Source organism: Protopterus annectens, chromosome 6.part1 (genome assembly GCF_019279795.1).
Source record: "Protopterus annectens isolate FY-2018-M chromosome 6.part1, PAN1.0, whole genome shotgun sequence".
Lineage (NCBI taxonomy): Eukaryota > Metazoa > Chordata > Ceratodontiformes > Protopteridae > Protopterus > Protopterus annectens.
In genome coordinates this window covers 59,156,561-59,180,055 of record NC_056738.1, presented here as the reverse complement: position 1 = coordinate 59,180,055, position 23,495 = coordinate 59,156,561, and the positions used below count along the sequence as shown (strand labels likewise).

The window sequence follows — 23,495 nt, the reverse complement described above, 5'->3', positions numbered from 1 at the left end:
AGCGTATGCAAACGTAGTGTTCTTCTTTGGGAAGCAACCCATAAATACAGTAGGAGGAGTGATGACAACTTTAACCCACCAAGAAGAAGTAAAGGAAACGTGGTAAATAAAATATGGAGGAGAGCTTCTCATAACTGAGTACAATAAGAACTGATTGTCTGAATGGAGACTTGAGCGAGAGAAGTGGAGCAGTGTCTTACAGAAAATTATGTGGTGACAGTCAGAGAGATAGCTGGATTTAGTTTAATAACCAGACTGCACATAATATCTGGATATGGGGGATCTAACCAGAAGCTTTCTATAGTTTACTGTTGCCAACTAGTCTAACTTTGATTATTAGTCTTTTAGGCTATGATGATTAAACGTGTTACTAGAACAGAGGAGGGAAGATTGCAGTTCCTAACTAGGAGAGCAAAGGCCAAGTCTGTTATTTCTGTAAAGGGTATACTTTGATGAATGTAGATGTAGGAGATGTGTGAGGCTTGATGTAGTCCAAAGAAAGAATAAGGATGTCCAGCTCATGTACATTAACTCATTAAGATCACTGAAGCTGAGTAAAGAGATACTAAGAACTTTACCGAAGGATATTGAATGAACTGCTGGGAGGACAAATACTTCTTTGGGGGTCCTAAAACTTAAAAACATGAATAAAGCAAAAAGAAGTGACAGATTACATCACACAGTATCATTCACATTTTTGGAATAAAAATAAGTAATTCATTAACTTCCTTCAAAAGGATTGTTATTTATATATATGTATATATCTATACACACACACACACACACACACACACACACACACACACACACACACACACACGCACACAGTTATATCAGTAAAGGTTCTTGAAGGCCAGTACATCATAATCTTTACAATCTAACCTGTGAATATGTATGCGGGGGGCAGAAAGATTCTTTGCAAAATCCCCAGAGAGATACAGATATTGATTGTGTAAACGAAGGCATTAATTGCATGGGGGGGACCAAAGAATTTTGGAAAGGAATGAGTGGAAATGGAATAATCAGTCTTATGAAGACTAAAGTGTCTTAGTTGTGACTAGAAAGGAGACAGAGAGAGAGAACGATATGAGGCCACAGGGACTGTATGGAGAAAAGATTAAAAGAAAGAGTAACAGATTGAGGCCTTAAATAAAATGGACATGTACTTGCATTAAATGACATCTCTAAATCATAATTCTCCTATCATGCTTCATTTAGTACTTTGACTGTCTAAATTCATAAGAGTAACAATTTCCTATAAACTTTAACATTCTGTGCATAAACCTGTCCCTACAATATCTTTAACTTCACACTTATTTGCTTTACTTCTTCAACTACAAGGCATATTTCTCCACCACCAAATCATCCAACCTCCCAGTCTTTTATTAACTCACTTACTAGTCTCTGTACTACTTTTCCCTATTTTTGTTAATATCTCTAACATGATCCAGGAAATCCACCCAAGCTACATGTATACTTTACATCTAATTTTTCCTGTTGCTTATGATTGTACCTTGTCTTCACTCCTACTGTTCCTCTCATCCACCTTAAAGTATTGACCTGACACTAAGCCCACAGTCTTACCCTGCTGCTGCTGTAAATATAATTATGGAGTTATTATTATATAGGTTCATAGGTGTGTACTAGGCTAATGGCCCTGAAGCCTGTACAAGCCTAACTCATAGAAGTGCCCTGGCATCATGCCGCCCGACATTAGTTCCCAGTGCCTCTATCAAGTAGAGCCACTTCAGTGATCCCTGGGGTGAACTTTCTATTTCCCATCCACTCATCAAGATTTCTCTTGAAGAGGGCTATTGAGGTGCTCTGATTGACATGTATTGGAAGTCTATTCCAGAGCATGGGCAGTCTCTAGGTTATAAACCTGTCCCTCCAGCATATTCTGTTGATTGTAGTAATGAGGTTGAGGTCTCTGGACCGTGTGGAGGGGAGGGATTGGGATTTCTTTAGAGGTAGCATTTCTAACAGAGCTGGGTCAGATATGGCTTTGTAAGTCAAGCAGAGATTGCTTCTTAGTAGACAACATGAGACAGAGAATAGCTGGAGGTTTTTGAGTCTGTCCATGTAGGACATGTGTGTAAGGCCTAGGATCCTCTTCGTGAGGTACTTTTGTGGCCTTTCCAGCTGTTGCATGTGCATGTGATATTTTATTTAAGCAGTTCTGATTTTGTTTATTACCTTATACGTCATGTTTCATCATCTTTAACTGATTTGTGAAGGGTTTTCTACCCAGGACTGCACTGAAAAGGGGCATCTTCCCCAGTTGGAGAATCCTAGTTAATAAATGAAACCTGGTCAATCAATTAATTTATTTATGTATGTATGTATGTGGTATTTGTTTAAGGAAAGTCCAATTGGGTCATAAAGTACCCATTTTCAGCAGACACCTGGGAAAAAAGGCTCCACATACATACTGTTAATTTATTGCTTTTAAGAGATTGACAAAAGCTCGACATACATAATAAAGTCATAACATTCAATCACAGTTGAAACATAGCATGATCATAGGAGAATGCAATGATTATACAGTAGTACTTAAATCATACATGATTTACATACCGAGGAATAATACATAAACGGATAAACAAATATGGAGAATAATATAACATGTTACATAGGCTGCTAACATATATGAGGGAAAATGTCTTGAAATCAAAAGATATAAGAACAAATTATATTGATATAATTATTTCATGTGCAAATTGCAAGATTTTAAGTAGCTTGACATAGACTAGGTATGACACTGAAAAGAAAAGCTGAGAGACAAAGTTAGCTAGAGAAATATATAGGAAAATAGGGTGAGGATTGTGAGAAAGTCAAAAAAAGGGATATAGCTGTTACCAAGAAGAGAGATTGGGAGGGGGTAGAAGGAGACATAAGGAGAAGACAGAGATAGAAGCTGGGTGCTTAGCTTGACATAGAGTAGGTATGTAACAGAAAAGAAAAGTAGAAAGGCAAAAGTAGCTAGTGAAATATATAAGGAAATTAAGGTGAGGAGTTGTGACATAATTCCGAAATGGATAAAGATGTTAAAGAAAGAGAGATTTGGAGGGGTGAGAAGAATACAGAAAGAACTGAGATAGAAGTGGGGTGCTAAAGGTAGAGTAATAGATGTAAAGAAAGGTTGGGTAAGGTAGTAGAAGGGATAGGAAGAACAGAGGTAGGTGATAGAGTAGCTGAGCCAGGACCAGAGCAGCAGCAGATCCATGCTTTGACTAAGAATTCTTTAACAGAGCATTTATGATAGTTAATGGAAGGGAGTTCCATAATTCTGCAGCTGAGCAGAGGTAACGGCTTAGGCCTGGGAATTTGTTGGGTTTATAAATTGTGAGGAGCTGTTTATCTTCTCATTTCAGATGCCTATTTGGGAAGTTTAAGTGCAGGACAGGCTAATAGGTTGTGGATGATGATGTATATTGTAAAAAGTTGAATGTATTGTGGATGGAAGGAGAGTTCAAGCCAGTTTAGGGAACTTAGAGCTTTACAGTGATAAGTAGGAGGGGATGAATTTATGGCAAATTTGGTAATTTTGTTATAGCAGCTTTTAAGTTTGTTTTTTAAGGAAGCCTGTAAATCAGTTAAAGTTGGAGCCCCATATAATAGTTAAGACAAGAGGTAGGTTTTAGCCAGGGCAGTTTTGGTAGATACAATCAAGTTGCTTTTGTTCCTGTATAGCATGCTTAGTTTTTGGTGGGTTTTCTTGATGCTGCTTTTAGATGTGGAAGTCCATCAGTTATGACTCCTAGTAGTTTAGTATGCTGAAACAATTCAGTTTCAGTATTGTTTGCAGAAAAGATCCTGAATTTTGTTTTTTTTAGCGATGTAAGGTTTGTGGGTAAAAAGAAGGAGCTTTGTTTTTTAGGGTTCAGTAGGAGTTGAGCATTTAACAGCCAGGTTTCTATGGATAAGAAAGCTTGTTGTGTTATTTGCTGTAAGTGTGTTAATGTGTTTGATATGCAGATGATGGTGGAGTCATCTGCATATTGAATTAGTGCACCTTCACAAGAAGATGCATGTAAGTTGTTAGTAAAGACATCAAGTAGCAGTGGGCCACGGATGGTTCCCTGTGTTGCACTGTGGAAGTGATGTGATGTGGGGGAGATGGATCCTTACCATTTTACTGTCTGCTGCCTCTCTACTAGGTAACTAGAAAAACACCAAATTGAGGGGGAAGATGGACCCAAACTAGAAAGTTGTTTAAGGCGTTTGAAGTGAAAGACCATATCACAGACTTTTGTCAAGTCCAGAAGTACTGCAGATACTAGTTTGCCAGAGTTGTGGCCTTTGTTGACAGTGTCCATAAAAGATACTAAGGCCATGGAGGTGCTGTGGGCAGGTCTAAAGCCATGTTGGATGTAGGTAAGAAGATTAATAGGTGTGAGATAGTAGAAAAGTTGTTGATGTTCACATTTGTCTAGAATCTTAGAGAGGGAGAACAAGATTGCAATGGGGCAAAAATTTGTGATATCAGTGGAGTTACCTCCATTATGTAAAGAGATATGTGACATTTTCCATACATTAGGGACATAAGATTCAGCTATGGATCTATTAATCAGGATACTAATTGGAAAGCTATTGCATCTGTGGCAAGCTTAAGGTATTCTAGTGGGAGTTGGTCAACCGAGGTTGAGCAAGGTTTGTGATATTTTTTTTATTAGAGATAAAGGGATGGGCTGAAAGGTTGGGATGGTTGGGTGTTAGGGTATTAGAGAGGGAATGGTAATGTGATTGTGATGGGTGTGATGTGTAAGAGTTAGTGTTGGGGGAATTAATGGAAGAAGCAAGTTGGGGTCAATTAATTGGATTTGTAGCTAAGTTGGCAATGGACTGTATAAAATATATATTGAATTTGGTGGCACTCTGATGAGGTGGTATATCTGGGTGTGGATTGGATCACTTTTATTTTCTTGGTTGAGGAGTGATGATATAGAGGACCAGAATTTCTTGGGGTTGCTTTCAGGGGTGTCTTGAATGTGAGAATAGTATAAGTGTTTATCTTGGGAGATTTGTCTTTTTATCTGAGTTTGTAGGTGTCTAAATAATTGAAAATGTGTCACTTTTATTCTTTAGCCAGGTAGTCTATGCTTTGCCTCTGTCTTTCATTTGGATTTCTCATGATTTGGTGAGCCAAGGGGCATGGTTATTTTTTATTTTTTGTATGCTGTGGGGCTAAAGTGTTAAGAATACTTAAGAAAGTCCTATTGAAATATTCAACTGCCTCATTAAGGGGAAGTCTTTTTAGGATGGACCTATCTATAGATTTCTGAGAATCAATGAATAACTATGTGATGAATTTTTGTAGGTTGCTTATAGTTTTGAATTTGTGTTGCTTTATGAGTTGAGTGATAGTGTTATGAGCAAAGGCTGGCAGGTAGTCATTTAAGGAATCAAGGAGTGTACCTGAGGATATAAAATTAGATGGGTTAAAAATTAATATCCATTCAGGGTGGATTGTTGGGTGTTGGTTTTGCTTTGTCTCATTGGAGTTTTTATAATTGAGTAAAGCCATTGCGGTTTATACTGTTAGTTGACTGATGTGAAGACAAGGCCTGCCAGTCAATTTTAACATCCCCTAGGATAATACTTTCATTTTTGTATAATTTCAGAAAACCAGACTAGAATATTTTCAAGAATGGGAATGTTTTGTCCAGGAAGGATAAATCTACAATGCAAATGCCCTTGGATGAGTTAAGTTTTAGAAAAACGATGAGGATTTCTGCGGTATAAAATGTAGGCATAGTATTAGAGAAGGGAGTAACTGTTAGTCTTCATAGGTGTTTAATAGGATAATGACTACAAGGGCCTTTTTAAGCCTAGCCATACCTCTGAAATCTCTGACAAGTTCTGATACCCTGATAATACATTTTACTTGGTATTTTTATGTGCTGTTTTTAGATGCTTTTACTTTAAAAGTAAATGCCTTGTGTATTAATTAGGTTTCTGCATTGTCATGTTAATTGATACTAAAATTTTGTATAAAAGAAGTTCATTTGCTTTACTTTTTTGTCTGATGAAGCAGTGGTGAACACTACGAAAGCACTAACTTTTAACAAAACTTGTGGATTTTACAACTGCTGAGCATTGCCTTCCTGCCTGTTACTAGCTGTGGTTTTGCTTGATTATCTATATATATATTTATTCACTTTATATGCTCAAAATCCTGAAATATTGAATTTCAGAATCTCGAGCCCATAAAGTGGAAAACCTAAAACACACGAACACTCAGAAGTGCGAAATTCAAAATTTCACATTTCAGAGATGTTGAATTAGTGGTTCTGGGGTTGCGCTGTGTTATTGGATTCAGGTAAGTGTTTATGTTTTAAGGGTTTTGAGTAGGGGCTGTAGTGTGTGTTAGTGTGTTTTGCTACTGTGGTGTGTGTGTGTGTGTGTGTGTGTGTGTGTGTGTGTGTGTGTGTGTGTGTGTGTGTGTGTGTGTGTGTGTGTGTGTGAGTGTGAGAGAGGGGGTTGTAGCTTGTGTGGTGGTGTTTCGTGTGTTTGTGTATGTAGTGAAACCCTGGAGTTAGTATATTTAAGTAGGGGGGATGTGGGGGGCGTAGTTAGGATTGGGTTGTGTGTTTGTTTGTAAGGAGGAAGGTGTGTGTATGTATGTGGTGTGTGTGTTGTACTGAAGTCACGATTTTGAATTTCACACTTCTGAGTGTTCGGTGTTCCTGAAATTCAATATTTCAGGATTTCGAGCATATAAAGTGAATGCTGTATATGGGAAAATTTAGAAACTTGAAATAGAATATGAAATTGAACCTTTTTTGTATTGTCTATGTACTTAAATGTTTATTTGTGGACTTTTTCACTTCTAGCATTTTTTCTTTGTGTACATCATTTCTCTTAATTTTTTCTATTTTTTCTTACTTAAAAGTGCACATAACAAAGTTTTCATTTTTCACTATAATACACGTGAGTTGAGAATATACTCACAGGTAGGGTCTGAAAAACATTCCTAAGGGGATCAGTACTCTATCCTTGCTATCAAATCATTAATTCTCTAACTAAATAAATACATACATACATTATCAAATATTTCATTGATCAATAAATAAAATAAACCAAATAAATAAATCTATCTTTGTTATCATATTATTTATTCATTAACTAAACATGTAGATTCATACATTTACTCTCAGTATCAAATACTTCATAAATTAATAAATGAAATAATAAAACTAAATAGTTTCACATTATACTTCAAGTTTTTAAATAAACACATCTACCCTTGTTATCAAATCACTCATTCATCAACTAGGTAAATACATTCACACATTTACCCTGGTTATCAAATATTTCATAGATCAATAAATAAAGTAATAGAGCTAATTAAATAATCTACCTTTGTTCATAGGTTCATAGGTATGTGCTAGGCTATTGGCCCAGGCCCTAGGGCCTATATAAGCCTAGCCAAAAAGGTGCCCTGGCTTTCGCCACCCAAGAAAATTATTTTCCTTTGCCCCTGTTGAGCCACAGAAGTGATCCACAGGGTGAATTTCCTGTCTCCCATCCAATCATCAAGATTTTTCTTGAAGAGTGCTATTGAGGAGGTTTGTTTGATATAGATAGGTAGTTTGTTCCAGAGTATGGGAAGTCTCTGGGACAGGAATCTATCCCTCCAGCATGTCCTGTTTATTGTGGTGACAAGGTTTAGGTCCCTAGAGAGTGTAGCTTGGAGGGATTGGGATTTCTTTAAGTGGAGCATGTTCAACAGCTCTGAGGTTGACATAGCTTTGTATGTCAGGCAGAGATCACCTCTGAGTAGGCGATATGCGACAAGAGTAAAGCTGGAGGTTTTGAGACAGTCTGCATAGGGCATCTGTTTGAGGCCAGTAATCCTCTTTGTGAGGTATTTCTGAGGCCTTTCTAGTTGTTGTAGATGTCTTGTGAGGTATATACCAAAAGGGGCATTGTCTAAAGAGTGACGAGTAGAGGGGAACAAGTACCTCTTTTTTCCTGGATGAAAAACCTTTTGTTATGAGGTGTGACATGTAGAAGGATTTCCTGACTACTGTGGCAATGTAATTATCAAAGGAGAGACTACTGTCCACCTGTGTCCCAAGGTGTCTTATCACACTTTCGGTGTTAAGTAGACTACCGCCTATGTGGTAGTTCATGGGTACAGAGTTTTTACCAAAAGGGATGACAATGTACTTTTTGGTGTTGAGCTTGAGGCCATGGCTTTGACACCAGCCATCTGTCTCAGTGAGGCCCTTTTGTAGGATGTCCACATCGTTAGGAGTTTTGATTATGGCTCCTAGTTTGCAGTCATCTGCGAACTTCGTTAGCCAAAGACCTTCTTTGTTATGAAATCATTCATTCATTAACTAAATAAATGCATTCACACATTTACCCTGGTTATCTAATATTTCATAGATCAGTAAATGTTTTCATAAAACTAAATAAACAAATCTACCCTTGTTACCAAACCATTAATTCATTAACTAAATACCTTTGTGCATTTACCCTGGTTACCAAATATTTCATAGATCAGTAAATGAAATAGTACACTAAATAAATAAATAAATCTACCCTTGTTATCAAATCATTCATTCATTAGCTAAATAAATATATTCATACATTTACTGGTTATCAAATACTTCATAGATCAATAAATAAAATATTTGTTGTAAATAAATATTTATATAATTGTAAATAAATAAATCTATTCTGGTTATCAAATCATTCATTTATTCATTAATTGACTAAATAAATACAGTCATACATTTACCTTGGTTATCAAAAATTTCATAGATCAATAAATAAAATAATAAAACTAAAAAGATAAATCTACCCTTGTTATAAAATCATTAATTCATTAACTAAATAAATGGATTCATGCATTTAACCTGGTTATCAAATATTTCATAGTTCAATAAATAAAATAATAAAACTAACTAAATAAGTCATAGTTAGGTATATAGATGGACAGCTAAAGAAATCAAAAGATTAATAGTTAGATGTGTATCTAGACAGATGAGAGAAGCTGGAAGCAAAGATCAAGGTTGAAAGGAGAGTTGGTGAGAATGTAGACCAATATGGTAACTAAGGACTCAGCAGGCTAGAAAACTGCACACACACGCATACACACACACACACACACACACACACACACACACACACACACACACACACACACACACACACATACACACTCTCTCTCTCTCTCTCTCTCTTTCTTACTCACTCACCTGCAAACATTTGCACACTGGTATCCATTTCACATACTGAGTTGCTTCTGCTGAAGCTGCAGCAAACACAAGTCACATTGTCAATGCATCTTAATCTTCCAGTGTGCAGTTTTGGTTTTGAAAGTGAGTTGAATTTAGGGGCAGATATGCCAGTACTTTAATTCTCATACTGACAGTGATGGTTAGCTAATCCTGTGTTACAGATGCAACAGTAAACGGAAACTATAGTAACCATCTCTTGCATCACAGATAAAATGTTAATAAACTGCAGAACTTATCCAGAAATGCAGGAGGTTTCATGTGATTTACATGTTCACAGTGAGCTCCTTAGGAGGCTATAGTTTTCAGTGATGTCTTAGGAGGAAGTATTCTTTATTGGTACCATCATCATCATCTTCTTTTGGCTGTTCCCATTAGGGGTCACCACAGCAGATCATCTGTTTCCATTTCTTCCTGTCCTCTGCATCTTGCTCTGTCACACCAACCACCTGCATGTCCTCTCTCTCCACATCCATAAACCTTATCTTAGGCCTTCCTCTTTTCTGGTTACCTGGTAGCTTCATCCTTAGCATCTTTTTCCCAATATACTCAGCATCCCTCCTCAGCACATGTCCAAACCAACGTAATCTTGCCTCTCTGGCTTTGTCTCCAAACCTTCCAACCTGGGCTGACCCTCTAATATACTTATTCCTAATCCTGTCCACCCTCATCACACCCAGTGCAAATCTTAACATCATTCATGCGGACACCAATAAATATTTTTTTATTGGTACCATAGGAGGAGGTAATCAAAAGTGCTGTATACAAATGAGAGGAACAGGAACCAAGTTCAAGACTTTTCATCCTTTGTTAGATCTTGTGTGAACTGTGTTAAGCTTCAGACAGTATTTACAGTAAACTATTCTTGTGTGATGTGAAAAAAACACTGGTTTGTTACCCCATATGTAACTGCTTACTCTGATGCTGAATGTTTGTTATATTAATATGTCTTATTAATTTTACTGTGTGAACTAACAAAGTGATTTATCTTTATACATAAAGCATGAAAAAGTGTTTTATATTCCCACCTTTTCACAGATATTTGACAGCGGTGTGACAGTAACTGAAAGCATAGCAGTGGACTGGGTTGGTCGTAATCTGTACTGGACAGACTACATTCTGGAAACCATAGAGGTATCAAGACTGGATGGTAGTCATAGGGCTGTCCTTATCAGTGAAAATGTGACTAATCCACGTGCACTAGTGCTAGATCCTAGAAATGAGTAAGACTTCTTTTCTACTTTGTTATGGTAATGTGTAAAGCACTGTACTAATTTTCCAATTTATTTATTGATATTAGAATTCAAAATGTTTTAAAGGGTACTTGTCATTTCTGAAAAGAATAGCTACTGTTAACAGCTGGTCATAAGTTTTTTGCAGGTGGGGTGTAAAAAAGATTTTCCAGTAGCTGGTGGGAGAAGGGAGATCTTTTCTTTTGTTTGTATGTATGCACACACATGGGTGATCCTGTACATGCATACCTCCCTGGGCAGTTTGCGCTGATGTGGGCATGGCATGGGCATCACTTGCATGATTGACATGCCAAATGGCCGTGATTTTGTATTCAAATAGTGCTTGTACAGATTTGTTGGTGACATTATGCATACAATTTACCCTTTTCCTCAATGTAGTACAATATTGGAATTGGTATATTTAATTTGTAGGAGGTCTGGGGGGTGCATCCCCCCCTGCAAAAATGTAAAAAAACAAAATATATTAGGTAATTGTAGTAACCCCTTGTGCTAAGTGCCGAATACCCAATGAATATTCATGTGCACAGTAAAAAAATCAACAGGGTTTAGGCAGGACTTGCAACTGCATACCTGGGGGGGGGGGGGTACTCATCTACATGCTTGCCCACATGTGTATGTATATATTTATTGTACATTTCTGATTATGTCTGCTCTTCAGCTGGTACATGGCAAATGATAAACCTTGCATTATATACTGTGTGAAGCATTCTCTTACACTTGTTTTTAATGCAGATTTCAGTTCAGTACTTACTGCATGACAGTAAAATTTAACTTAAGTAGGAAAGAGATGCAAGGGGAAGAGAATATAACTTGAAGGTCAAGTTTGTCAAAGTGCAAGACGTAAATAAAATTTGTTCCTTAGCTTATTGTGTTTTTGTTTATATATTTATTTTCCTGTATGGCGGTGAAATATTATATAACTTGACTAAGAAGGATTCCCAACTCCTGAAACAGCTATACAACTTAGATTGCCACAACATCTTGTTAAAGTGACCTCTCCTGAATATTGCAAATACCAGCAGTCAGTCATTTCAACTAGATCACCAGTTCTAACAAGGGATCTACTTTAACTCCACTGGTTAACTTTGCAGAATGTAATTGCAAGGTTCCCAGAAGATCTTGTTAAAGTAACCTCCCTTGAATACTGTAAAGACTGTCAGTCAAGCATCCCAAGGTAGCTCTCCAGCTCCAACGAGGGCTCTGCTTTAATCCCACTGGTCACATTTGCAGAATGTAATTATAAGATCACCACAGTATCTTGTTAAATTTACATTGTCTGAGTTTTACAAAACCATCGGTCTACCATTCCAAGGTAGCTTGCTGGCTATGATAAGGGCTTTTCTTTAATCTCTTTATTTATCTTTGCAGAATATAATTGTAAGTTACTAGTGGAAGCAGAATTTTTTTATAGTACATTAAAGTTTAGTGGCTGCATATCAGCTTTCAGGTGTCTGAGTTTGACTTATAAGGCCGATTTTTGCCTCTCAGCATTTCCTTCACTGTCTTGCACAGAATCTTCTGTTTGAATTCACCTTTAATATCTGAATTATGGATTCCTGGGAAGCTGCAAGGCTTCTGCAGAGTGTAGTAGTCTTCACACATCCTTCATTTCACAATATTCTTTGTTTACTGAGACCGTTCGACTGGGTTAAAACCTTGTTTTTAGCAGAAATCTGGGGGAGCTCCACATTAACACCAGTTTTGACATAGACATAAAATAAAATGCAGTTATATGATATCAGAAGAAATATAAAAGATAGGTAAGTGTACATACATGAGAGAAAAAGCTTTGCAGTAGCCTAAATAAACATCATTTAGAAACAGAGCAATGTACATAGCTTGCATTGGTGTACATAGTGTTGATCATTCATCAGGAAAAAGACACAGGCTTGTATAAGGCAGATATATAACATTGCAAAAGATACTGTAATATTACCTGCAATTTCTATCCATTAAAATAATAAAAAGAAGAGGCAGTTTAACTGTGGAAGTATTAGAAAGAGGAGAAGGTGATTGTTAATGTAATATAGTATAGTATAATATGTCAGTAGAGCAACTATGAATGTACCATTACATTTAAGATTGAGAAGTGAAGTAATTAGGAAAGTGAGAATGGTTGGGGCTAGTTGGACTGTTATAAAGAGTATTAGTTTTGGTTAGATGAGGCGGGAGAGTGGTGAAGCTGTGACAGAGGGGGGGACAGTGAGACAGTGGTTGATTTAATTAGCAAGAAGAAGAGACCGAGTCTTGTCACTCTGAGCCTGTGATTGATGTAATTTATGTAAACAAAGTTACTCTTTGTGGTTTAGTGAGTATCTTTATGGCCTAATGGAGAAAAAGAGGGAAGTAGAAAATACAAGTATTTGGAGAAAATGTAGCAGGTGTAGCCATGACAGAGGAGGAGCAGAGCCAATTTTTGCTTAAATATTGTTTTAGTAGTAACTTGAGGGTATGTATCCTGCATGTTATCCATTCTTTATAAATAGTTAAAAAAAAACACAAACAGCAGCAGCAAAACCAGAACGGTACATTTTGGTATATTATTTCACGCTCACGTTTGCCACTGATTTGTATTTGCACATGTGCAGACTGATTGGCTCCTGCTCCAAGGAGGTGTTGCCCAGTTTGCTCCCTTCTCATGTCAAACTGCACAGCCACCTACAGAACCTTACAGTCTTCATTGGACTCCCTGTTCCACACCCATATAAGTACCTTCTCAAATGGGTACGCTGAGTAACAGCACATTACATACAGTTACAGTCCAACCTCTTTTAACTTGTTTTCGTGCAGTTTTATACTCCCATACTATTACACTTACACATCATTTTTCTCTACATTCTGTCTCACTCCCAAACCATAAATGTTGTTACTATACTGCTCATTCCACTCACCCTCCTCCTCATCATCATACCAACATTACAACTCCATCACACAAGGTACGTCAAAACAATCTCACACCAACAGTCAATACATTTAAGTATCCTGTCATAAATGGTGGACACATTTTAAGTTCTTTGTTTTACCTGCCTCAAAAAATATTTAAATTGAATAGTCCTACTTCACGAAACTGTCACTGTCAAAATGCTCTACAAATCTGGAAAGCATTCTCTCTTATACTTCTCCCATTCTTCGTTCTCCTACCTGAGGATATTCACTCAAACCAATGCTATTTCCAGCTACTCCCAAACAGCTGTCTATTGTATGCTTGAATATTTACAGTATAAGAAATAAGTGATCACATGTTAAGGCTTGAATAACCCGTTACAGCCCCCAATTTTTAGATATTACTGAATCACAGCTAAACTCATGGCTTATGAAGAGTTGTATAAAAGGTTGGACACTAATGAGGGAGAAAAGGACCTGTACCGATTGGGTAGACAGAGGGACTGAGCTAGTAAAGATGTGCAGCAGGTAAGGGTGATAAAGAATAATGAGGGAAACGTACTTACAAGCGAGGACAGTGTGTTGAGCAGATGGAAAGAGCACTTTGGGGGGATGATGAATAAAGAGAATGAGAGGGAGAGAAGGTTGGATGATGTGCAGATAGTGAATCATGAAGTGCAGTGGATTAACAAGGAGGAAGTAAGGATAGCTATGAAGAAGATGAAGAACGGAAAGGCTGTTGGTCCAGATGACATACCTGTGGAAGCATGGAGGTGTTTAGGTGAAATTGCAGTGGAGTTTTTAACTAGATTGTTTAATGAAATCTTGGAAAGTGAGAGGATGCCTGAGAAATGGAGAAAAAGTGTTTTGGTACGGATTTTTAAGAATAAGGGTGATGTGCAGAGTTGTAGTAACTACAGAGGGATTAAACTGATCAGTCACAGCATGAAGTTATGGGAAAGAGTAGTGGAAGCTAGGTTAAGAAAGGAGGTGATGATTAGTGATCAGCAGTATGGTTTCATGCCAGGAAAGAGCACTACAGATGCGATGTCTGCTCTGAGAGTGTTGATGGAGAAGTACAGAGAAGATCAGAAGGAGTTGCATTGTGTCTTTGTGGATTTAGAGAAAGCATATGACAGGGTGCCTAGAGAGGAGTTGTGGTATTGTATGAGGAAGTCGGGAGTGTCAGAGAAGTATGTAAGAGTGGTACAGGAGGGTAGTGTGACAGTGATGAGGTCTGCGGTGGGAGTGATGGATGCGTTTAAGGTGGAGGTGGGATTACATCAAGGATCAGCTCTGAGCCCTTTCTTATTTGCAATGGTGATGGACAGGTTGACAGACGAGATCAGACAGGAGTCCCCGTGGACTATGATGTTTGCAGATGACATTGTGATCTGTAGTGAGAGTAGGGAACATGTGGAGGAGACCCTGGAGAGGTGGAGATATGCTCTAGAGAGAAGAGGAGTGAAGGTCAGCAGGACTAAGAATATATGTGTGTGAATGAGAGGGAGGATAGAGGAATGGTGAGGATGCAGGGAGTAGAGGTGGCGAAGGTGGATGAGTTTAAGTACTTGGGATCAACAGTTCAGAGTAACGGTGAGTGTGGAAGAGAGGTGAAGAAGAGAGTACAGGCAGGATGGAGTGGGTGGAGAAGAGTGTCAGGAGTGATTTGTGACAGACAAGTACCAGTAAGAGTGAAAGGGAAGGTCTACAAGAGGGTAGTGAGACCAGCTATGTTATATGGGTTGGAGACAGTGGCATTGACAAAAAGGCAGGAGTCAGAGCTTGACTTGGCAGAGTTGAAGATGTTAAGATTTGCACTGGGTGTGACGAGGATGGACAGGATTAGGAATAAGTATATTAGAGGGTCAGCCCAGGTTGGAAGGTTTGGAGACAGAGCCAGAGAGGCAAGATTACGTTGGTTTGGATATGTGCTGAGGAGGAATGCAGAGTATATTGGGAAAAAGATGCTAAGGATGAAGCTGCCAGGTAACAGGAAAAGAGGAAGGCCTAAGATAAGGTTTATGGATGTGGTGAGAGAGGACATGCAGGTGGTTGGTGTGACAGAACAAGATGCAGAAGACAGGAAGAAATAGAAACAGGTGATCTGCTGTGGCGACCCCTAATGGGAAAAGCCGAAAGAAGATGATGACTCATTCACAATTCTTGAAACTCTGTTGCTCAAAATTTTGGAACAAACAACATAATAAATTTATCCTTTTTGGTGATTTAAACCTAGAATGGAACTCATCCATCACACCATCTCTCAAAAGCAGTTAAAGCATTCAGTCTCACCCAGCTAATATACAAAGGCAGTAGATTTAACACAGCAACTGATGAAACTTTCCACGTTAGATGTGCTCACATCCCTAATAAGCTTACACAATTTTAAGTCCTAAGAAGCAACCTCAGAACTGTAGCCCAGTTCTCACCCACTTGTATTCTCAAACACAAAAAGCCCCCCTCGCCTGTCCTGTAAACTACTTACTCCTTTCCAAATAATGTCAACACTCTCTTGCAAACTGAATTTCATATAGCAGAGTACCCCAACTCTCAAACTACTGATTAAAGAAAGAAAGAGAGAGTGAGGGAATGAGGCAGAGCATGGACAGAATGAGGAAAAACAGACCATCAAAATTCTGCAAAATACCACTCCTACCAAGAACTAAAAAACACTAGAATATAAACAGGGAAAGCTACAACTTTTTACCTTTACAACCTATGTGTAGCACCTTTTAGTAATCCAAAGAAAGTCTGGAAGTAAATCAAAACTTTTAGTTATGACAAACTCTTTCATAAATTTCAGCCTACACCCCTTTCTGCCCCAAGTTGTTGGAAGACATAGCTGTTAACATTTCCTTTCGGCAGTGTTCAGCTAATGCTTACTTTAACACTCATAACAGACACACCCCTCCCACTCCTCTGTATAACATTTTTTACTCTGCCCCATTCTATTTGAAATTGCTACACCCTAAAGAAATTGAAAAGCACCTCATATCAATTAACTACAATTTCATCCCATTTTTTCAGTACTTACATTTAGTAATACTACATGTCAGAACCTCATTAACTAGTAAATCTCTAACTCACTTTCTCAGTCTAACACTAACCAATGGACTACGACCTCTAAGCTTTAGATGCAATCTAATAACCCTACTACCCAAACTTCAAAACCCCAGATCCACCTCAGATTACAGACTTATTACAAATCTCAGCCCTCTAGCAAAAATACTTTGAAAAATTTGACAAACAGCTCCCGGAATATGTATAAAAATTTGGTATTCCCACTGATAAACAACATGGCTTTTGTCTAAAGTATAGTATCCAAACTGCTGTTATATTTGTCATGTCAGAAATTTTCTTCAGTATTAATAAAGGTTTTTTGACTAGTGCAATATTTCTTTTTCTAAAAAGGACATAGCATACTACGTTTTTTTCTCTAGAGGTTAAAAATGGTTTTAGAGCTACTTATCTGAAAGAACATTTTGCATCTCCTACAGTATATGTGGCTGTCTCTTCTGGAGTCCTTCAGGGATCTGTCCTGGCCCCTCTTCTGTTCTCCATATTAAAAAAAAAAAATCTGTCTTTGTGTTTCCAAACCCAAACATCACCATCATGTATACAGATGATACTGTCTTCACCACCAGATGTAAAACTGTCCCTCAGCTGGCATTAAGTTACTCAGTTTGCCTCCATCTGGAAATGTCTTTCATGTAATAAACTCTGTGTTACTTGTAACAAATCCATACTCATGACTGTCTGATCATGCAGAAGACTAAGCAGCGTTTCCCCCATTATAAATATTTGATTCCAGAGGGACACCTCTACCATACACCAAAGAGCAAAAATATCTTGAGATCTTGGTAGACAACTCATTCTTTTTTCATAATCATGTAAACAGTACAACTCTTGAAGTAACTCAGCAACTACAAGCCATTTACAGTATTTACAACTTACTCAGACAGGAAGTACATCAAGCCATAGCAATTAACGTCCCAATCCCCAGTCTTGAATATGCCTTAACCTTAATAGCCAACTTATCAATGCATAATATTGCACTTCTTCAGACCAGTAAAAACGTTTCATTAACCTTTCTCATCATAGACAGCATCATTGCACCTCTGTCCAGAGAACAAAATGGCTGTCTGTTACTGCACCTCTGTCCAGAGAACAAAATGGCTCTCTGTTACTGCAAAATCCAATTACCTGCTTAATATTCTCAATTTCAAACAACAGTTTAACAGATAGAGCCACCTGCAGCAACAAAATTACAGTGTATGAATAATCTTAGTCACTTCGATGCTCCAACTCTATTAAAGTAGCAAGACCCCCACTTCCCTGTTTCCCTGTGTGAATGACCTTTCTTAAAATTAGAACCTTCATCTTGGTATACTCTACTTACAGATATTACAGCTTTGGTAGACTTAACATTTTTAAGAAAGAATTAAAAGAATAAGTCCTTCCTAAAAAAGAAGATCCATAGCATTAGGTCATAGTTTTTATTATGACGTTATTTGCTAAGTTAAGCAAATTTAATCTTTTGACCAGAAATTGTTGGCTTTAGGAAACAAATCTGGGATAGCCTGTCGATGACAAATGAAAGGCATAGTAAGCCAACCTTTCTGCCTGGAATAATGATGATCTCCCAGAATCCTCAGCTCATGGGAAGTCAATAATTTATCTCTCAGCAATACTTCCAAACTAAACTATCCAGATTTTTGCAGAATGTTCAGATTTTTTGCCTCATATTTTTTCTCTCTACCCCATAAAATTTCTAGCATATCAGTGAAGATTCAATTCAGTAAATGATGGCAGAAATTTGAGTTTCAGACTTTATATCATTCAGAAATACATTGAAACCCAAAGCCTTTTACTCTAGCAACTTTCTAAGTTTATGAGATTAATATATAAAATCTGTCCCTATTTTCGGGACTTTGTCCCCATTATTTTTGACTTTGTTCAGATTTGTTGGGATAACAGGTTGAGTGGTATGCTCTCAGCCTTAAAACTAGCATGTGTTAATATGTGGGAAAGACTAGGGCCAGATGTTAGTTTTGTACAAGAATAAAAAACAAATTGTTGTAGACCAGCAGGTAAAGTACTGATTGAATGATTGTCTTCTCTTTATTACTTGTGTATTAGAGAAAGAAAGCACCAAGTAAAAGCTACTCCATTTGTAGATTTACATAAAGCCTTTGACAGTCTTAGTACTATTAGGGTGCACCTTAAGTAAACACAGCTTTATGGTGGCATTCTTAAAGAGATGTAAGGTTTGCACTTTGAACCACTTGCACATCTAGAGACTAATGGGGGATACATTATCCCACTTTTTGTTTAGAGGCTACGCCCTTCTTCTTTTCATTTTAGTTATTGAAAGGTTAAGGAGGCCATGGGCTGAGTTCCAGTGTACAGGGTTTGATTCCCTCAGCCCTCATTTGCCTAGTGTACAACCTTGAGCAAGTTACTTTTACAGGCATAACTCCCAGGTCACCTCTGAAAAGGGACTATGTGACAGGTGGGCCCAACCAGTTAACATACGGATATTATTGTTAGTCATCTACTTAAGGCAGAACCATCTAGCCTGGGGAATTCAAGTTAATTATTTTCGGTCTGTATACATCAGAGTTTGCAGATGTCCGTTATTTGGTTATCAAATCCTTTGGCAACTCTTGCCAAGTTTATCTCTATGCTTAAAAAGGAAGAAATCATTTATTTTCCATTGAATGATAAATGTAAGACCTTGCTGTATTGCTTACTAAACAGTCTTATCGCTAGTCCAATAGAATTAAAATATATGGTTATTACCTCTACTTTTTTGATCTCACTAAATTACTAAGTTTAAACCTAAACCCTCTTTAGAAAGCATATGTGGTCTGGTACACAACACCTTAAGGGATGAAAACATGGTATGGGACCCATGAAGGAGGAAGGACTTAAAAAATGATTGTTTCAAGCTGAGTACTATATGGTTGTAGGACAGAATGTGGAGCTCTCAGAGATATATTGTAGATTCTAAACCAGTTCATTAGCATTCCTGGATTGGGCAGGGCATAGTATACTGGATGGACATACTTCAAACATTCGTATCTTCTTTTCCCACTTTCCAGCAGGGTTTTGCTGGGGTTAAATCATCAGTTATGAAAGTATCTACAAATAAGATCACTGCATCATAAAGTGATTCCATTAACTATTTTTTTTTTTTATTTTCATGACTTGTATGTTAATCGACCAGGGCTGAACCTGAAAATGGTAGACCATGATTTATTATTTTTACATCTGTTTTATTACATTTTTGCCAATCACTGTATACCTTACTAAGAATCTGATACTGTTCCATCTTACTTTTGTTACATTTCAATTGAATATAAGTGTATTTATTTAATGATTTATTGTCTGAGTAACTGATTGTGCTGCATTCTGGATACTTTGTAATAAAATCTACTGTAGACTGCAGAAAACATGCAAACCCACTATAAACTGTTTTTCCCTTCTACTGCATCATCAGAAGGTGGAGCTGGATGACATGGAATCAGGAAGTAATTGCACAGTTGCTCAGATAACTAAAATAAAAACTATACATTTTAAATAAGAAAGTCCTGTTTACAAGACAATGGCATATTTATAATAAAAAGAAATGGTGAAACAACAGCATAATAGGTCTCTGCCTTTGGATAAAACAACCTTTGTGCTTATATTTAAAGAAAGTCAGCTAATTTTGAAATGTGGTACCCTTTCTCCCAGTGGTTTGAATAATAAATGTAAATGGAGGTACCTGAGTTCTAAATTAGTAAGCATTTGTCTTTTTGTGATTGGTGCATTCTTAGCAGCTGTTTCAGTTAGGCTATTTAAACTTGCTTTCTGTGTGTATTTTCTCCTAGAAAACATGTGTGCCAATACACTATAAGGAATGCTTATTTTAATGGATGGCACAGTGTTGCAGCAGTTAACATAGTCATCTCACAGCAAGAGGTTCTTGGGTTTGATTCTCAGCTGGAGTGCCTCCTGTGCAGAGTCTGCATGCCCTCCCTGCGCCTGTGTGGGTTTCCTCCAGGTACACTGGTTTCCACACAAATTCCAAAAACATACATCTGGAGCATTTCTCCCTGGGCCTCCACTGAAAATAAGCTCTGTCCTAGTTGGACTTTCCCAGTTAACAAATGTTAAATAAATAAAATTCTGCATGCCATTCATCACTTTTTATTTTTTATGTTATTGTGATGTATTAAGGTTATAAGTTGCTAGCAAAGTCCAGTTTAATACATTTTGATGTGTCATTTCAGTGACTGAGAAGAAAATTTGCTGTTGAGACACATCTTGCATTTAGTAAAAAGTTAAGGTTATGAATATGAGTTGCTGGTAAAAGTCCGTCTTCTAGTAGAGACCTTAATCCCTTCACACTTCACTTATCAAATGTTTATCTTTGACTTACTGAATTACTTAACCACTACCTCACAGGTCACTAATAAGAAGCAAACACTCTTATTCTTAGTGGGTATTGGCTGGTATAGAAATACTTAAAGTATATGCTGTTTTCCTAACTCTTTTGAATTTATAGCCTGTTATATGTCTGTGAGTTTACTCTTAAAACTTTTTGTATTTTTATATTGTCTTTTTATTAAAACAAGTTATATGATTTTTATATTACCATTCTGCAGAACTATGAAGTACATAAATGATTCCTTATTACAATCATTTATGATAATGTAATTCTGACTGTCATTTAGCATACCTTTCCCATTGTGATAATTTAAATAAAGTTCTACTATAATATTGAGTCATTTAGGTGACTACAAAGCTACAAGTATTGCAAGGCAGCACATTTTTAAAATACATGTTTGTTTTTTTTTTTTTTTTTACAGTGCACACGTGATGTTCTGGACTGACTGGGGCAGAAATCCTCGGATTGAAAGAGCAAGTATGGATGGCAAGATGCGGACTGTGATTGTCAGCAACAAAATCTACTGGCCTAATGGCCTCAGCATTGATTACCCCACTAAGCTACTGTTTTTTGCTGATGCCTACCTAGATTTTATTGATTACTGTGACTACAATGGGAACAACAGAAAACAAGTTCTGGCTAGCGATTTGGTAAGAAATATTGTGAGCTTTCATAAATGTTTCTATAATTAGATGTATTTTAAAATGCATATAGCTTGATTAGAAAATACCACAGTTCTCTGTTCTTCCCTCCTCGAAGGAATATAATCAGACTGGTATTTCTAATGCACAGTCTTACTAAGGTACTGTACCTGCATGGCCTCAGAACTACAAATGCATTACAGTATAGCAGTGAAACAGTAAGAATGTATACAGAAAAGCATTACAATGTGATAATCCATCGGCTTAGAATGAGCTTTTATAAAGCCAGTGGAACATGTAGTTTTCATGCCTGTTTTGTACAGATGACATTTTGCTTGTTTTACTGCAGGCATCTTGTTTTGGCCTCTCCTTGATAGAGTCCATTATGATTCCAAAAACTTCCAGTTTAGGATATTTCATTTTAGCACTTGTAAATGTACATTTCAGATGTGCCTGGGGATTCAGAAAGAACTCCACTGCTGGTGGTAAGATCTACTATCAAAATAAACTGTTTCCACAGTGCAGGAAATTGCAGTTCAAAGATATGTTAGCTGCAATGAGACCTCATTATCAACTAATTTGCATGTCTCTGAATTGCCTTTAACTATCGTGAGTGCAAAGCAGCACCTTCTCATCATAGTCAACACTGGTAGTTCAAGTGTTGTGTTGGCTCTTAAACATGTTCACATACATGCACCTCTTGCCTATCTCTCAGTGTACATAACACCCCTCATGTCTTTGCTTATTTTGGTTGCTGCTATCACAGATCACAAATCCTTACAGTCAGTCAGTAATGGCCGACATCAGAGTTTTATTCCTCTTGTTGTTCATAAATTGCATCATTGCACTTGATGCACACTATGATGGAGGAAATTATTCCTTATCTTCTTTCTAAAAATCTTGCTTACATTTTTTTTATCCTACTTTATACAGCTGTAAATCTTAAAATGGTATTTTCTCTGCATCACTACTAACCATAAAACTAAAAAGACCAAATGAAATTTTGAGATAGCTGTAAAATCATTGAAAACATCTTTACCTCCTGTCCATTTTAAAAAATAAGACATCAATAAAATGACAATAATAACAAATGAAATGAGTAAATTTCATGTTCCAAAAATAACATTGCATTCCTATAATGCCATAACTAAACTGGAAAAGTGAGTGCCATCTCTACACCCATCGCTATCCTAGTTTTCTCTATATATAATCTTCTATTGAGACTGAAAAACTATTTCCTAATATTAAGCCATGACAAACAAGAATAGCATGCATTCTGCCTTTAGTACTTGAGAAAACAACAGTGGGACAACCATGGCAACGTACATATATTTAAAAAATAAGCAGTAAATAGATAAGCACTTTCGGAGTTGCCTCCTTCATCAGATCAATACAAAAAATATAAAATCAGTCTGCATATAAATACACTTGAAAAAACAATTACATTAATTAAAACCTTTAACCAATTAACATTTTCTAGCCTTTGAAATAGGTTTTAAAGGTATAAAACCATTTAAGCCTGGTGGAACATCAGCTCTCAAACCAGCTATTCAGTGGGTTTCTTTAACTTCTGTGGCATTCTTTATATCACCACCTCTAGATGCAGGAATGTAAATATCCAAAGCCATAAATTTAAAATCATGCTGTGGAAATTCATTAATGTATTGAGCTACTGCACTTCTTTGCACATTTCTCCGTACATCACCCATATGCTGTAAAATATGTTCCTTTAACATTCTATTGGTTTTACCAACATAAAAAGAAGTGCATTCTGAACAGGTTGCTATATCATATTTTTAGTAGAACAGCATACATAGTGTGAACACTTATATATCCTTTTAGTAACATGATCCTCAAACACATTATCAGTCCTAATATACCTGCATGCCTTACATCTTTTACATGGATGTGTACCTGATTTGCCACTATATAATTTACCTAGGTTATTCTTATCACCAGGTCCTAGTCTATACCATAACAGACTCTTTAAGTTACGATTTCTCTTGTAGCTGAAGTTTGGCACATCACC

The 23,495-nt window shown here is 37.1% G+C and overlaps 1 protein-coding gene across 1 annotated transcript in view; it reads left to right on the top strand.

The window, feature by feature from the left end:
• Nucleotides 1-23,495, top strand: part of LRP2 (LDL receptor related protein 2) — a 1,335,386-nt gene that overhangs the window by 514,087 nt on the left and 797,804 nt on the right. Inside the window, exons 28-29 of the mRNA XM_044075346.1 lie at nucleotides 10,290-10,474; nucleotides 21,247-21,475. Coding sequence (XP_043931281.1) covers nucleotides 10,290-10,474; nucleotides 21,247-21,475 — 414 coding nt within the window. The remainder of the gene's footprint in view (nucleotides 1-10,289; nucleotides 10,475-21,246; nucleotides 21,476-23,495) is intronic.